General features: G+C 42.8%; 1 protein-coding gene across 1 annotated transcript; it reads right to left on the bottom strand.

Annotated features, from left to right (window-relative positions):
- Positions 1 to 2,203: 2,203 nt before the first annotated feature.
- On the bottom strand, positions 2,204 to 15,510 carry tacc1 (transforming, acidic coiled-coil containing protein 1). Its single transcript, XM_083972662.1, has 13 exons — positions 14,978 to 15,510; positions 13,272 to 13,381; positions 9,685 to 11,128; positions 8,389 to 8,452; positions 7,629 to 7,818; positions 6,928 to 6,992; positions 6,371 to 6,502; positions 6,180 to 6,256; positions 5,998 to 6,041; positions 5,185 to 5,348; positions 4,981 to 5,087; positions 4,754 to 4,874; positions 2,204 to 3,936 (listed from the first exon to the last, which is right to left on the bottom strand). Exons 1-13 carry the CDS (start codon positions 15,154 to 15,156, stop codon positions 3,871 to 3,873), a joined length of 2,763 nt encoding a protein of 920 aa, XP_083828788.1. The 5' UTR covers positions 15,157 to 15,510; the 3' UTR covers positions 2,204 to 3,870.
- Between the last annotated feature and the right edge of the window lie 1,720 nt (positions 15,511 to 17,230).

The raw sequence follows: 17,230 nt of genomic DNA, 5'->3' as shown, positions 1-17,230 counted from the left end.
GCTGGCAGCGCGCTCCCGTCCCACTCCTCACCACGGCCGGCGGCCAATCAGCGGCCGCCTCAGCATCCTGGACCCGCCCCTCCGGCACAGTCACCAGGGTTACAAAAACACTCAGCAGGAGCTGGAAAGATCCTGGACCTGAATCTGTGGATTATGAAACCTATTTCTAAGATGATATATAACAAAGTTTTATGGCCACATATGCAAAGTCCATGGCTGAATCTTCACTCCGTTACCTCAGATAACTTTTTAACTTTTTGTTGTTGTTGCTGTCATAGATAGAGATCAATTATTGTAATCATATCAAATTATACTGGGCTGGATCAAACCAGATGATGAAACTTATTCTCAGCTCATCAGCATACATCTCAGCTGAGATAATGGAGCACCTGGAGTGAATCTTCAAAGTTTGGTTTAAGTGACAGTGTTGGTGAAGGCTCATGCTGCTGATTTAACTGAGAATCAATTGGTTTGCCTCACCTATATATAGGTGTTTCCAATAAACAAGACTCTTTCCATCACACAGTGACTAAACAAAATAAAAAAAGAATGTGATAAAAAAAAAAATCTTACACACCAAAAACAGCCATGTTTTCTTGATACTATAAATCTGAGATAAAAACGATTATCTATATTCTTACCAAGAAACAAAATCTAAAGAAGAATTGAGAGTAGCCAGGTCTACACTTGGATTCAATTCAGAACAGACAGGAAACATGAGGAAAACTTTCCAGACTGTATCTGTGAGGGATCTTTACACATCACGTGTGTCTGAGGACACCACCATGTGGTGAGAAGGTGCTGCCAAGACTCACCCAGGGATGTGGCACAATAAATGATCAAAAGGACACAGGCAGCATCAGACACACAATGCAACCCAGAACTTAAACATTTGCATGTGTATAAAATATAAAGAGACTACTATCATTACTTACGTTACTTTTCTTCTGACTGTAGTTTTCTTTCTCGTCTCTTTCTTTCCATCTGAACCTCACATTCACCTTTCTCTGCTTCCTGATGTTTCTGCGCTGATAAAAATCTTGAATGTCCGCAGATTTCCAACTTGTTGCGGCGTGTCAGACAAAGAATCATCAACCGATAAAGAGTCACAGTATTACACTGGAGTTTCTTCTTTCTTTATTTGTTAACATTTTACAATTGTCAAGTGTTGACTGAGCTTGGCCGTTTGACTGGTAAGTGTCTTTCACTGCTTTTCAGAAACGGCTGCCTACCTGGTTTAACTTCAGCCAGTGTGACTCACTTCATTATAGCCAAACAATCAGTAATTTACACGTTGTTTAACACTGAGGTGTTTGTAGTGCCACAGTGTGGCTGCAACAATCAAGCTTAATGACCACATTTGCTACAGGAAGAGTGTTTTAGGGAGGCTGTGGTGATTTAATGAGGAAGACCACTTGTTCCGTTTAAGTAAACATCATTAAGTCGCATCAGGAAAATAATGAGACAGGAAGAAGGAGGAAGACTCTGACCACTCTGCTCTCATGCTGAACTCATAGCCTATAGAGAAAAAACCCCCCAAAACATCCATGGTCAGACAGTCAACTTTGAATAAGAAAGAGTCACTTATCTTTTCTTTTGTCACATTTAGCTTCAAAATATGACCAATAGTTTGTGCTTTAGCCCCTGGGGGACAACAGGAGGGAGGTGGTGTTTGCAGTCAAGTTGCAACACAACAGGGGAATGCTTAAGAAGAGAGAGCAACTTGGAAACACACAGAGGAGTCAGGGCAAATGTAATAATTTTGAGTATTTTCCTTTAAATTTCAATGCGATGACATCTAAATGTGTTTGAAGGTGGTTGATGAATGAGCAGCTCCTGACAAATGACTAGGTCACGCTGTCTGGGCTAAGATAGACACTTGTGTTGGTATTATATATTATATATTTACAGCTCTATTGTTGAAATTTCTATATCTGACTGATGGAAATTACAGGCTCATGATTCAAAAAGAAAAAAGTACTAATGACATGTTTGTTTATAGTAACAATACACTGATTGTAAATGTGGCTTCTGGCTCCTCTGTGGGAATAAGACAGTGACAGTAGCTGTTTGCCACTGCAGTGGCAGCAGTGGACTCTACACATATGTTTCTGTTTTGTTGTGCACAGCTGAAGTGATTCCAGCAAAAGAGGACACTGGCGTAATATTAAATCTTAACCATTTATTCAGGAATGCACAAAATATAGCAGTTAACATACAATCTGAGTATACTCAATTCTTCAATTTTACAAATATTAGGAACAAAATTCTCAATACTCTTTTCATAAAGTATAAAATTTACACATATTGAACTGTAATGATGGATTTGCATTGAAAAGCACCTTCAGACTACTGTAACATCACTACAACAGGACACACTCACACACCAGAAACCGTCTCATCTTTACACCGACATTTGGCAATTGATTGTGCTGACGTAAAAGAAGGCTTCCGTACAAAAATCTGTCCTTTAAATGTGATGCATGTCTCGACTGAAAATGCACTTTCATGCTCCTTCAAGTTCAGTCAGACCATAAAATGATGATTGGACTCATTACTGCATAATGCATAATAAGACTCAATGTCGTTCATCAGGTGCACACGTTGCTCACTGATGTGTTACTGCAGGTAAAGCAATAAAACTGCAAACCTATTATAACTCAAGATATTTGTTGTTCAAGATATTTTCATCATACATGAAATATACTGTTTACAGTACACTTTGGCAACAGAGTTTGGAAACAACTGCATGAAGGAACTAAAAGCCAAAACCTTTTCTGTTTTTCTATTCTTTCTTCTTTTTCTTTTTTTTTTACATAGTAGACAAAGTAAAGGCACACCAGCAACACATGGGCTCACAGATAAAATATGGATACAATCCAATAATATCTACATGGCAGCGACAGAATGTGCTTTTTTCCATACTCAAATGCAGAGAGAGAGAGAGAAAATGTAACATGGCACATGGTTTAATATTGCAGTATAATAAGAGCAACGTTTTTACTACACTAAACTTTCACCTCCACCCGTCACTGTCAAACTCCCATCAAACAAAGATAGTAAATAGCTGTGTATAACTCGTGATTCTCATAAGTGCTCTTTATATTTAACAATCCCAGAGATGTGTGGCGGCATAATGTAGTACAAGATGTTAAAACTCTGTGCTTTAATTTCAAAATGTGCATAACTGAGTTATTATACTGTATCACGCACTGCATATGTCACCCTGTGAAACAAGAAAGACAAACAAAGCTAAACGCAGCGCCAGGAATGCTGGATGATATTAATTATAGCTCATTTTTCTGATTATTGACGATAATCAGCAGAACTAAACTCTGTGTCACAAAAGAAATGCAGGCAAGGAATATTAAAACGCCTGAAAAGGAATATATTATGCTGAGTTTAGGCACTCTATGTCAAAGTGATTTGTCCTTTCTGAAAGCTGTATCTGTGTGTGTCTGTTACACTGTGGACTTGCTGTGGTAAAATATATGTCCACATTAAATTTCCCTTAAGTCTCCGTGTTATTTCCTGCAGCTTTGTGTGAAACATGTTGTATAAAATGGTGATGGAAATACCGGTACTCTTAAATCCTTTACTAGAGATCAATAAATCATGGCTGGAATATTATTTGTCACAATGCTTTTCCGTCAAAATAATTAAAATATACCTCATGATAACTTTTGTGCTTCTTGATTTACACAATGAGATTATTGTTCTGGTTTTGTATTTCAGTCTGAAAATAATATGAGCAAGTGCAACCAATCTGTATTTCAATATTATATATTTATGAATAAAAAAAAAAAAGTTGAGATGTGCTGAATTGTGTTCATGTACAGAATTTACATTGCATGCTTCATTACTGGCCCCTTAGTCCGTTCCTAGTTTGGCAATCAGTTCATCGCAGATCTTGGTGAGCTCCTCGATCTCTTGGTTCTGTGAGAGACAGAGATGGGAAGAATTTAAAAAAAACTGATGGAGCTGAAATGGCAGGAACAAAACATGTGTCTGTAAAGGGACAATAAAAGTCTCCAAGGCTGTAAATAGAACAACCTCTCTGTATCTCAAAGGAGTTTAAATCGAAAGCAACTGGACTTGGTTATTTGGTCCAGTTGCTTTCGATTTAAACTCCTTTGAGACACTATGACCTGGACAAATGAGAATATGCACAGGCTTAACAACCTCTCTGGTTAGTAAGTAAGTTAAACACTGCCCCCTAGTGTTCAGCTACATGTTGGTAAAAACGTGCAGTAATTACAACCTCTATGACCGTTATGTTTAAGTTTCCACCCATGTCTGTTGATTTGTTGAACTGATTTACATTGGTGGGAGGATGTTGCACTGGCTAGGGGAAAAAAACATTAAAATTTGGATGAGATCTGGAGTGTTGACTATAAATTTTAATTTATTTATCTCTGAAGTCTGGTTTATGTTGTAGATTGGCCTTGGCAGAAGTCAGTGCTCAGTGCCTGCACATGATGAAGGACTCCCAAGGCAGGAGGGTTGCCGGTGTCAAACTGAGAGCACTGACAGATTATTAACATCACTGTCATTTGTAATATATTTAAGCATACTCTGTTCAGCACGTTTTTACAAGGCTTTACTTGTAAGTATAAGTACGAGCCAAGGTTGAAAAGTTAATGCAAATCTCCCCCAGTGAGGGGGGAGATTTGTTTCTCAGTGTGTACCCTTCCTGTCACCCACACAGTTAAACACAGTGACTGCACTGTAATCATGGTTTCAGTCGTCCTACCTTCTGAACGACAGCTCTTTCGAGCGAGTCCACCCTCATCTGCTCCTTCCTCAGGCTGGCGTTCAGTGCGACTCCCTCAGCGTTGGCTTTGGCACGTACCTGGGCAATCTCTTCATTAGCCCTGTGGGAGCGGAGGAGACAGAAGGAAGAGGAAAAGACGGTCAGATGGCCAGCTTTCACCTCCTGTTGTTCTTCTAAAACATAACACAGAATCTTATGACACCTACCTGTCCAGTTTCTCCTCAGCGTGCACTTTGAGCGTTTGGTATCGTTGCTCCTCCTGCTTGATCCGCATCAGATAGTCCTGTGCACACTTCTTCAGCACCTCCTCGTTCTGGAGAGAAACATGCAGAGACTCGATCTAGTGATCTGCCAATAACTTGAAGGTGAACCACACTTGACTGCATGATGGGATTTGTCGCTCTACTCACCTTCTTGAAGCCCTCCAGAACTCCCTTCATGTTTTCATACCTCCGGAAGAGGTCGGCGAAGGAGCGCTCCACGGAGTTGAGGTCGGCCATGGCCTGATCCCTCTCCAGGGTCAACTGTCTGACCGACTTGCTGCAGGACAGGGTCTTCTGCTGCTGCTCATCCTCTGCAACCAACAAAGGAGTCAAATATAAGAAAGTGGCTCCATGCATACTACTTCAACTTCCTTACACTTTAACTGTGTAACAGTTACCTCCACAGTGCAGCCACAAAGATTTAGGGCAGTGTGTTTTTTATTGTGTTGGCTCCACACACTGCTCTGGAAACACTGGCTTTAAAATAAACCAGTAACAGTATGACCAGTCCAACTCTCAGCTTTATGAGTATTTACGTCCAAACTCAGTGTGGGACTCCTTTTTTACTGGCCAATACTGGAATATAAACAACTGGCCAAATCATTAAACTGACCGCAGCATCACTGATCACATATTTCCTATCCTGAAGATTAGATTTACGGTAAAACCCCCCAAAGTTACTGAAAAAGGGAATGAAGACAGGCGGGAACCGGCCTGGCAAGCTTTACTACTTGACTTGTCTGCTGATGTCTTTAGGGCATTAACACACTGACTACTGAAGATCTGCCACCAAATATTAAAAACTGTGACTTATTTTACGCTTAAGGGAACTGTCCCTCACTTTCTGTCCCCTGAGAAATGAAGCACACATGTTACTTACAGTATAAACCAAGAGGCGCTGTGCCTGTTAATCAAAGTAAAGCATGTAGAAACTCCCCCCACCAGGTGGCAGCAACTCACCAATCATTTGTGCAACTGTCTTCTCATATTCTGCAACAATTTTCCTGTTGAGAGAAGGGCAGACAGCAGTCCTTTGTCAACTTAACTTGTCTCAATCATTCCCATTTCTCTGCATTTCTGCATATAAATGCTCTTTAAACAAGAGGCAAAGAGTCGTAGAACCAGTGAAGCTTCATTCATACCTCATCTCAAAAACCTCCGCTCTGCACTCCTCGTACTTTCTCTTCCACTCATTGACCTCGATCTCTTTAGTGATGATCTGATTAGAAGATGAGGCATAAAGAGAAAATTATATAAGCCGATGCATTAGGATCTAATAAGGCTATCTACATCATAATTAATAGAGTGGGTTTGTGGATGTGATATACTGCACCTCCTCTCTGATCAGGGTTAGCACTGCAGCCTTGTCCATCTCACTCAGGGGCACGTTGTCCTGGGTCAGGGCTGTTGTGCCTGTGGCGTCACCGTTGCCAACCTTTGTTATTTGGTTCATGGATAACTCACACTGTGGAGCACACAAGAAAACACGCACCATGTGCTCAGTCTGACAAGATCTGGCATAAACATTCATGACCCTCTCATATGATGTGAGCAGATCCCCCGGTCCAGAATCAGTCTCAGACATTAGCGCTCAGCGTCACATGATGTCTTTGCTGAGAGTGGACTAGAAAAACACTTGACACGTGTGTTGACTCTTAGTCATTCAACATTTGCATTTGCAGTTTTCTTGGATAAATATTATGAAAGTGAAAACTATTTGATTTCCGTGCCAATGTTTGTCTCAGCATGACAAAATAAAGATGTAGGACTTCAGTAATAGCTGAATTATCCAATTCCCAATTGAAATGAAGACCACATGGTGCAAAACAAGCTGGTCATGTTTAAATATTAATCACTGCTAACCCTGCCTCTGGTTCCTATTGTACTCACTATATCATCTTTCAGACTGCAGGTGTTCTTCTCCTCCTGGTGATCTGTAATCTTGACCTCAGGAGCTTTAAGGAGGAAAAGAAAACACTTGATTCAGTGACAAATGACAAATTTAGATTGTATTATTTACCTAAATCTAAATTACAAAAATAAGCAAACCAAAACAGAGCACAGAAACATGCACTTGGAGTTGGAGACTAAGCATTTGGGAGCTGTTTGTTCAGGTTTCATTAGATTGTGTTGAGAGTGATACTTCCACCACTGACAGAGACTGATTTTACAACTGTAGGAAGCAGTTGTTCCCCAGTGTAATATTTATAACTTTCTTCTATCCAGGACAGGGGTTAGCGCTGAGCACGCACGTCCCATTTTTCTTCTGCTTGTTCTTAATGTCTGACACATTCTTGGGGCGTTGCGGTCTTGCAGACTCCAACGGTAGTTGTTGAGAAAAAAATGGTGTAACTTTATCTCTCTCCTGGTTCACATTGTCCAATTTATCCTACACCTCTCTGGAGATGCCGACTTCTCCAACACCCTGCAGCATGCATACTCTGATCTGATGCTGCATCTGCTACAAAACATCATAAACTGAATAGATCACAAGGGAATGTATAAAGGTTGCGGGCGGAATAAAGAAAACAGATATTTTGACGGTGGATAAAAATAATTCAGTCTAACAGTACACAACGGAGATGACATACCGTCCATCAGTGATATATCATCAACTGTGTGTTTTTTCACAGCTGCTTTGATGCACTCAGGCTCTCCTCTCTCCTCCTGGTTGTCTGTGGTCTGGCCCATGATGCCGGTGGAGGCCAACTTCTCCTCATCGGTGGCGTGATGAACCCGCTGAGTGATCTCTGGGGTCTGAACCACTACTTCATCTTCCTCCTGAAGACAAGGGAACAAGATAAAACCCACATTCACAGAGGGTTTTATTTCACACTTAGACATAATTCCATAAAAGAATAACTCATTACATTATATAAAGACATTTCATTTGCAGGTTAAAGATAAAAACACATCCATTGTGTGCTAAGGAAGTTGCACTGAAGGCTTTGACAAATTGTGTTGGTAGGTACAGTATCTCGGGTGCTGTAAGAGCCATATACAATATCTTGATAATGCGGTATCTCCTCCGAATGAAGGAGGTGATAATGTGAGGGCATGTGGGAGCAGCAGACTGCGGAGCGATAAGTCACAGATCTGCCACTGTGCCAAGCCAACACTGCAGAGCTGGAGACGCTGCTGATGCTCCTGTCAGCAGCGGGTGCCTGTGTGTGTGTGACAGTGTGTGACGGTGCGTTTGTGTTTGTGTGTGTTTAAAGGTGAGGCCAAGGGGTTGGACAGCTTTTGAGTAATGGCCAATGCAGTGTCACTGCAGTAAAGTGAAACATTTCAGCTGACACAAACAGCACCCAGACAGACAGACAAACACATACGGTCAAATACAAACATTACCTGATTACACACGTCAAGCACCAAGGACTGGCTTTCGTCATACTTCTGTAGTTTACAGGAATTCCTACAAAGCAAGCACATGATGATGATACAACAGTTACAATGTATGTAGTTGATGCTTAAAAATCATATTCGGTAACACTTTACAATAAGGGTCCCTTAATTAATGTTAGTTAGTGCATTATTAAGCATTAATTAACTGTTTACAGATATATTAACAATCATTATTATGTATTACTTAGGATTAGGAAACACATTAATTAATGTAGCCTATTAGTAAGCAGTTAATTAATGTTTACTACTCAAAGTTAGTTAATAAATTATTAAGTAATAATAAAAGTTGAATAATGTAATTAGTTTATATATTAATGCTTAGTAATGTACTAACTAACGTTAATTAAGGGACCCTTATTGTAAAGTGTTACCTCATATTCTAGTTTCATTGTTTCTATAATGACTAAGCTGCAAATATTTCTGTGCCATGTTGCATTGTCCTACATCAGATGAGGTGCAGCAACATATACTGTAGGCTACCCCATGCCAGTAACAGTATCACAAGACAGGACAAAATTAAAGTGCTAATGTGTGAGGGGGGGGTGACCTTATGAGTTGAGGTGTAAACCGAGGAAGACATTCATTTCTCTCACATGCCCCTTTAAAAGTCAGTTCAGACATAGCACATGCCGTGATGGGAGTAAAATGGGAAACAAGCGTGCCGTGCATGAGAGAGAGAGCGAGAGCACGCGCGTCGATAGTGAGAGTACTTACAACAGAAAACAGAGAAGCTTGACTTGTTCAGATGTCCTGAGGCCAAGCGAAGTAGACGAAAGCAGAGATTGGGGGGTGGTTGCGCAACAGACACGAAAGAGGAGGGATGGAGGATGGAGGGGAAAAGAGCGATGGGGATGGGGAGGGTTTTATAATAAGGGAGCGAAGAACAGGGGGAAGGAGACAAAGGAGAGCGAGTGAGTGACTGGAGGCGGTCAGCTCAGCATGTTAGACACTCAGCAGGTCAGTTCAAAGTTTGAGCATTGACACAAGATGCCGACAGCCGTTGAAAAAGCTGAAACTGGTGTGAGTGCTGCAGCTGTAAGCACTTTTCACAGCCTATATATAACCTGTTGAGGAATGGCTTCTGTAGAGAGTGTGCAGTGTTAAATGTTTGGTATCCTCAAAGACACAATCAGCTCAAAACTTCACTCTGAATTGTGCTGCGTGTGTTAGGGTTTCTAACATCTGTGATGACGAAGGAAGATTGCAAACACATGGACAGATATTTGAACTCTGTAGACTTACGTGGCTGTGGCTGTCCTTTCTTTGCCTTTCTTGGGAATCTGCCTCACTTTCTTCTCACCAGCCGGGTGCCCTGCTTTCTGTTTGGCTCCATCTTTTACTTTTTTAGGCTCCGGCTGAGCGGTGCTACTGGACGAGTCCTCGGTGCTCAGGCCTTTGGAGGGTTTAAAAGGGTCCACAGAGTCGTCAAAATTGTCTGGGTCGAATTTGTAGCCGCCCCTAGGGAGCTCTGGGGAGCTGCTCATCGTATTATTGCTACCGAACGGGTTGAAGTCGGGGTCATCCCACTGACTGGGATCAAAGTTATATGCTCCTGTCTTAGGAATAGGAATAGGAACGTCGTCAAGGTTCACGGGTGCAGAAGAGTCTGAAACTGGCAAAGAAGTTTCTGGGTGAAGATCAGAAACTGGTTCTGATATCGATTCAGAAACTGGTTCTGGTGCTGGTTCAGAAACTGGTTCTGGTGCTGGTTCAGAAACGGGTTCTGAGACAACGGGTTCTGGTGCAGGTTTACAGGGAGCCCCTGATGCTTTGGGCCTCTGCTTCTTACCTGCAAGTTTGCTGATTGTCTTTTTTCCACCTAGTTTCCTCGGAGGCGGTTTACTGACTGTCCCCTCGTCCAGACTGAACTCCAGCAGCACAGGTTTCACCTCTGACGACGGCTCTGTCAACTCCGTGTCTGCTGGAGCTGCTGGAGCTGCTGAGCTGCTCTCAGAAACGGGAAATGAGCAACCAATGGGCTCCAGTCTGGGTGCAGAGTTTGAACCAAAAGGCGGGGGAGAGTTTTGGATTTTTGATCCACCGCTGGTAAAAGGGTTAAAACTGGCATCCAGCTGGTCCGGGTCAAAGTTGTACACGGCCTGGGGAACAGGAAGTTCAAACTCTTCCTCGTTTGTCTGTGCAGGCTCGTCCACCACTGCGGCCTTCATTTTCAGAGACGGCGGTTTAGATTTGCTGGTTTTGGTCTTGCGGGTGGGTTGTGCCTGGTCGGGGAGTCCATTTTGCTCTGGTTCTGAGACTGCAAGAGGTTTTTCCTCAGGAGGCTCCAGAGCCTCATGGGCTGGTGCAGGTTCACTGCTCTGTGCTGCTGATTCTGGCTCTGGGGTCGGAGCAGGAGCAGGAGCCGGGGCCGAGGCCGGGGCTTCCTCCTGGACAGGGTCCGCGACTGGGATGGGGGCTGGTGGTGGTGGTGGTGGTGATGGCTCAGGGGATGGTGGTGTGCATTTGGCCACTTCAGGGGTTTCGTTCACTGAGGATAAATCAGGGACAGGGACAGGAGCCGAGCCCAAAGCTTCAGGAAGATTCTCCTCTTGCTCTGTGTGCATGTTTATCTCCAGCGGGCCTCCCATGTGGACAGCGGGTTCATCCTGACCCATGTTGTGGCTGAGCAAAATATCCTGATCCCTGACCGGAGCAGTCACTATCAGGTGCTCCTCCTGATCCACGTCTACAGAGGAAATGAGCAGAAAAAACAACAGAATTAACCTTTAAAAAAAAAAAAAAAAAACTCACATTACAAAGTGCAACAGTTGAAATTGAACACTCACTTCTCACTTCAATCTTGAGTATCTCTCCAATCAAATCTAATCTGATCTCTGATTGGCTCTCTCTCTGAGAGCAGGTTACTGGGGCAGCCAACTGTTCTCTTTGCTGCTGTTGCCATGGTGATACCTTACTATAAGAGCCATTGCATTTAAATGAAGACATTAGATAAATAAGCATAGAAATGCACTTTATGGGGCTGTGTTGTGTTTTGTGAAAAACAGTGATGGCGGCTGCTGTGCCGTGTGGAGTTATTATTACCTCCGGCTCCCCGATTGACACATCAACATATTTCAGTAAGCCTGTCATACCCGCCATATTCATGTAATATTATGTTGCTAGGAGACTAGCACAGCCTGCTGTGTTGCTACCTGCTCCCATTCACATTAGTATGTCGCCAGAGAGTGTCATGCTGCCATCCAACATGCCCATGCACACATCCCCATCCACGCAGACATGCATATTCAGTACCATGTTTTGCTATGAGGCTCTATTTGTTCTCTCACTCCTGTTTTCATGAAGGCACAACATGTCAAAGCAGAGATAAAACTCATCCAGCTGCAGTGTCTGTTTCCAATACGAACCCTGTTTGTAATTTGATTAATAAGATGAACTCTTTTGCATCTGTTTACAATTTTGTGTGATTTATTTATGAGCAAAGAGTCGACTCCCCAGATACAGTATCTGTGCATGGTTGTTGTTATTGTTGGATTTCCTGTTTCTTTGAAAACCCAAGAAAAAGTGAGTGTTTAGCTGTTAATGCAATGTATAAAATAAAGCATCATCTTGTATGAGGCCTAATGGAGACGCTGGGTGGGCACAGACGCACACAGCCAACGTGTTTACATTTAGAGACGTTTCTAGTGGCTCCTGTCTGCCAGGATTCAAACTTCCTCCTCCAACAGCTGCAGGAAGGGAAGGGGCTGTTTGTGGTTCAAACAAAAAAGTGAACTCCCTCCTCGCTTCGTTCTAAAATGTCATTTGCAACGTACGCTTTTGTAAAAACATTGGCGGAGGTGTTTTTTTCCTGAAGCTTTTAATCCTACCAAAGTAACAGCAACTTCATGTCAATACACGGCCCTCCCCTACAAGACAGAGAGAGCTGCATGATGATTAGTCACTCCCCTCACTGCGACCTCCACCAGTGAGTGACCAACACAAAACAAGGCGAACCGGCGCTTTTGTTGAACCTGTTGAATTCCAGGGCAAAGGCCATTCCCACACTCTGCCATAGACTCCTCCTCTTAGTTTTCAGATGACAATGACACTTCCTCCGCCATCGTTGAACCCAAAATCCCTGCACTCAGTGTGCAAAAACCAGCTTTACATACCAAGCATGCAAAGAGTGCTTAAGTGTCAGGTAAAGGGACCGGTAATGAATTACGGCTTTGTGCAATTAATCTGAAGTGTGCCATGATACGCCCAGTTAAAAAACAGGCATGCAGGTAAATTCTTATTGAAAGCTGAGAGGCAAGAAGGTGGGCACATTCCTGAGACAAAGGACTGCATATGTATCCAATTACTCTGGCGTGGTGAACCTGATACACCACGCACACATGCGGTTCAGACGCAGTAGTGGAATTTCTATGTGGCCTAAAAGTGCCATTAAGGAATAATTATCTTAACAACGAGACTTTTTAGCTGAAATATTTTAGACGTGTGTTTTATTTTCATTGACTATGAAGACAAACAGACCCAGGCACGTGATGTCTGTGCATGTGTGCAACATCAAAAGACTTGTTTCCATGGTAACTTCAAGGAAGGACACTATCTGTTTGGCTTCACAGTGTAGGAAAGGCTTTTTCTTCTGTTCTTTATTTGTAATGTTATCCCAGGGTTTTACTGTAGCATCATGTTTACGTCTGGGAGAACTTATGCTTCCACCTCCACTGGACCTAGTCTCTCTCTCTCTCTCTCTCTCTCTCTCTCTCTCTCTCTCTCTCTCTCTCTCTCTCTCTCTCTCTCTCTCTCTCTCTCTCTCTCTCTCTCTCTCTCTCTCTCTCTCTCTCTCTCTCTCTCTCTCGCTATTTGTTCAGCAGTGGTCTCACCTGTTTTGTCTGCATCAATGTTGTTGTTCTCCAGCTCTCCTGGGAAGGGCGGAGGGGTGCGGACAGGAGTTGCTTCTTCAGGAGTGCCAAAATGACCCTCTGAGTCAGAACTGTGGTAGCCAGATAGAGAGACACAGAAAGAGAGAGAGAGATGGAGAGGGAGAGAGGGATGGAGAGAGAGAGAGATAAGCACCATGAACTTTCCAAACATTCAAAAGCTGAGAGAAGAGAACAGAAAAATCCTTACGTAACTGAGGAGAGGTCATATTACAAACACTCAGAGCTCAGGGATATGAAAACTAATGAAGCGAAAAAAAGCAAAAGGATGAATTTTGTGATTTGAACAGAAAACAGAACAAGCTAAAATGCAATACAACGTGAAATATGTATCCATATATGGACACATGTTTCCACACAAATATCTTGAATGTATTAAATCATACAATGATATTATCTGACCCTGGATACTGTAAGATTCATCTCAATGACGCCTGTCAAATATAAATGCGTGTGTCCCTTCTTACGCTGTTTCAGTATTACATCAGTATTACATCAATAAAAACCCAGAGTCACATCAATGAATTTATGTTCACAGAATTTTCTCACCAACCTCCCAGGCTGGTTAACATATGGTGCAATATATAGACGATGACATGTTTTTGCACGTAAATCTGAATTGTATTGAATGTAATCGTGCACACAATTTAATATGTTAAGTTATATGTGTCATATGCAACTTATTTTGCACCAATACTGTGTGGTTTTTTTTGTGTGCCAGTGACAGGGAGAGAGAGTAAACGACAGATAACGTAAAAGACATATGGAGGAAGAGGAAGTAGGGCAGCGTACTATTTCCTGTCACACAGCAGAGTCTGAGTTATAAGACAGTAACTGACAAAAGTGTGAATGGTGTATTTGTTTTAAATAAAGATGGGGAAACTAGACCTGAATAAAGTTTACAATATAAGATATGTTTTTCTTCTTCCTCTCAATACCAGCGTGTGATTCCAGCTTTGTAATGTGACGGCATTCGATTTGATCAGCTCACTTCAGGAAGCTACATCACATGTTAGCACATATTGACATTACTCTTGGGAAATAAGTACTGATCTGCCGCGAGAGTGAACAACTAAACAAACAAAACGCGGATTCTGGCATTTAATGACTCAACACCTCCAGGGTTTTAGTGATAAAAGCACCTTGGTCAATAAAATGTTTAAGAAGCTGTGAATCTTTGCGTCCGCTGAGAACAATGACCGAGATGACAATCTTATCAGAGCAGACGTGAGGGACAGGCAGAGGCACAAATTCCTGGAGTGTGTGTGGCGTCTTTGTGAGTTTGTGGTAATTACATCATTAAACTAAAGTGTACCTGACTGCAGAGCAGGAATGTGTTTTTGCTTTCTGTAAAGCCACAGAAACAAAGACATAAAGTGGAGTTGAGGGGGAAAAAAACACTGTCACAGTCTAAACCACAGGCACACCAGGAACTGTGTCACACCTAATCTATGCAAACTGTATGTAAACAACTAAATGAGCATATAGATGAGAGATATATATGTTTTTCTCATCTCTTCCTCTGCATTTCATCAAATACAAACACACACACACACACATCAGTAGGCTATAAATGCCCTCTCCTCCAGTACAGACAGTGTGAATCACAGTGTCTGTAGTCTCCAGGCTCCATGCAGCACAACACTTGCCTGCAGCCTTGAGATCTCTCCTCCTCCTCCTCCTCTTCCTCCCCTCTCTCTCCACGTTGCTCCCTCTCCTCGTTGGCCCGCCGCCCCTCTTCTTCTTCATCCTCCTCCTCTTCTCCCTCAGCCCCTCGCACCGCCGTCCACGTCCATTTGGCCCATGACACAGGTGACAGCCAAGACATCACTCCCTCCTCTGTCCACGGGTTTTCTAATAAAAAACCCCTCTGTTGAATCGTTGAGGCTGATCCTTTTTCTGTGCTGTTTCTTCCTCAGATTTCCACCCTGCCAACAGCTCTCACATCTCTCCACTGAGCTTCTCTCTTCACATGAGTTCCCAGCCTCTCATGGAAGGGGGGAGGCATTTCTTTCCAGCTCTTCTGTTTGTATTTTCTCAGCCTTAAAAATCACCAACACTTCTTCTTCGTCTTCCTCTTCTCTTCTCTTTTTTCCAGTCACGCACGCTCGCTCGCTCTCCCCTCTGCCTCTCTATGGCAGAATACCACAGCTCTGATCAGCTGGTTTCCAAAATGCTGTTCTCACTCTCTCCTCCTCTGAACCCCCTCCAACAACCTCTCCCCCTCTCCACATCAGGCCCTGCCCACTGACGGAAAAACGCAGAGGGGTGGAAGGCAGGAAGCGTGAATGCAGCTTTTCTGTGCTCGGCTAAATGAGTTCCCCTGTGGTCGCAGAATGGTACGTCCCTGTCAGGCTGCTCTTCCACTCTGAGGCAGAAGGAGGGAGTCAGAAAACAAACACACAGAGGGAGGAGGAGGAGGTGGAGGAGGAGCTGAACTGTTGGGGCTCCACATTTTATAGCCCAGAGAGAGGTTTAGGAATGTGGGGCCGGAGCTCAGAGCCTCCTTTGCTCCCCCAGGCTGCTCAATAGTTAACCGTCCCCCTTATCCAGTGACTGGCATGCATGACCAGGGGAACCGGTTCTGTAGCCTCAGGTTTTCCACCTGGCTGGATTCAGTGTGTCTGAGGCAGCAGGGCAGTCCATGGTCCTTCAATTCACTCATTAAAGACTGGTAAAACCCCCCATTGTAGCATCTGACAACAGGTACATTGTTTGGAGTCATCAAGTCCATTGTAGGGGAATTTAGGAATGGTATCAGTCATGATGTGCGTCTGACACACCTCAGCAGCATGAGAGACTCATCTTGCTAAAAAAAACAAAAGCCGCCCAGCAGTGTCAACAGAAGACTCTATGTAAACAAAGAGACACTTGACACATAAAAGGAAAAAAACACCTGAAGCAGCATAAATACAACCACCTTAAAAACACTACTGCAAAACACAAAGGTGGTTTGTAGCAGCAGTTATCATCAGCTATTACGTTAATCTACCAACATCCTATTTAATATGTGAGTTTTTTCAAAGTCAAAATGAATGTAAGAATGACCACAAATATGGATGATACAGCAATGACATGATACACAGGCAGGTTTAGGTGTGTCACAGTAGATGAGGCCTTTTATTCACCCATCTTCACAAGTGCCATATGCAATCATCAGACCAGCAACACCCATGTTGTTAAAATGTCGCTTTTTATACCGTGTTCCAGCTAATGACCCATGGGATATGCTTGTATGCTTGTATGTTTCAAGCATTTTGTGTTATGTCTTGGCCTCAAATGTTTTGTGTTTTGTCTCGGCTATATTGCAAATGAGGCTATAAAGGCTATAATAATAATAATAATAATGATGATCACGGCCTGCTAACATCTTTAACACACAATTTTTAATACAAATATAATCAGTAACCTATGTACACGCCCCATTTTCTTCAACCTCCAATCCAGTCCATTACATTTACTATGATAAAATACACACATATACCATCCCACACTAATTTGCACTTTGTTGCTTAACAGTCAAAAGTGCATAGTGCCAAATTTACAAAGCCAGGAGACAAAGTGCTCGCCATCACAATGAAGCACATGAAAGCTCCAAAGTGCACACAGCTTTGGTGCCAAATGAAAAGATTCACCACCTTTATCCTATCTTAAAGTAGGCTAGCCTACCCATGCATACACACCGACAGAGATATTGATCACAATAATCCCTCCTCCTGTCCATACCGGCTCTAAAGATATCCCTGATAATGCTGATCCACTGTAAAAGATCAATAGTCCAACAATCATATACTCCACTGGGCTAAAACTGCAATCCAAAGATTAACCAAAGCAAACACAACACCTCAGTGGCTTTAGTCCGTCAATGAGCATCTTAAAAGGTTACACTCTTATTACAGCTA

Source organism: Trachurus trachurus (genome assembly GCF_905171665.1).
Source record: "Trachurus trachurus genome assembly, chromosome: 5".
NCBI lineage: Eukaryota > Metazoa > Chordata > Actinopteri > Carangiformes > Carangidae > Trachurus > Trachurus trachurus.
This window is presented reverse-complemented; position numbering and strand designations above follow the sequence as displayed.

Bases quoted from the DNA above. Each gene is read 5' to 3' on its own strand.
- tacc1 (XM_083972662.1), bottom strand. From the start codon at position 15,156: ATGTCTTGGCTGTCACCTGTGTCATGGGCCAAATGGACGTGGACGGCG. The intron at 7,819-8,388 runs GTAATGTTTGTA...CCTTGTCTTCAG, and splicing joins TGCTTGACGTGTGTAATCAG to GAGGAAGATGAAGTAGTGGT. The intron at 6,503-6,927 runs GTGAGTACAATA...TGTGCTCCACAG, and splicing joins GCAGTCTGAAAGATGATATA to TGTGAGTTATCCATGAACCA.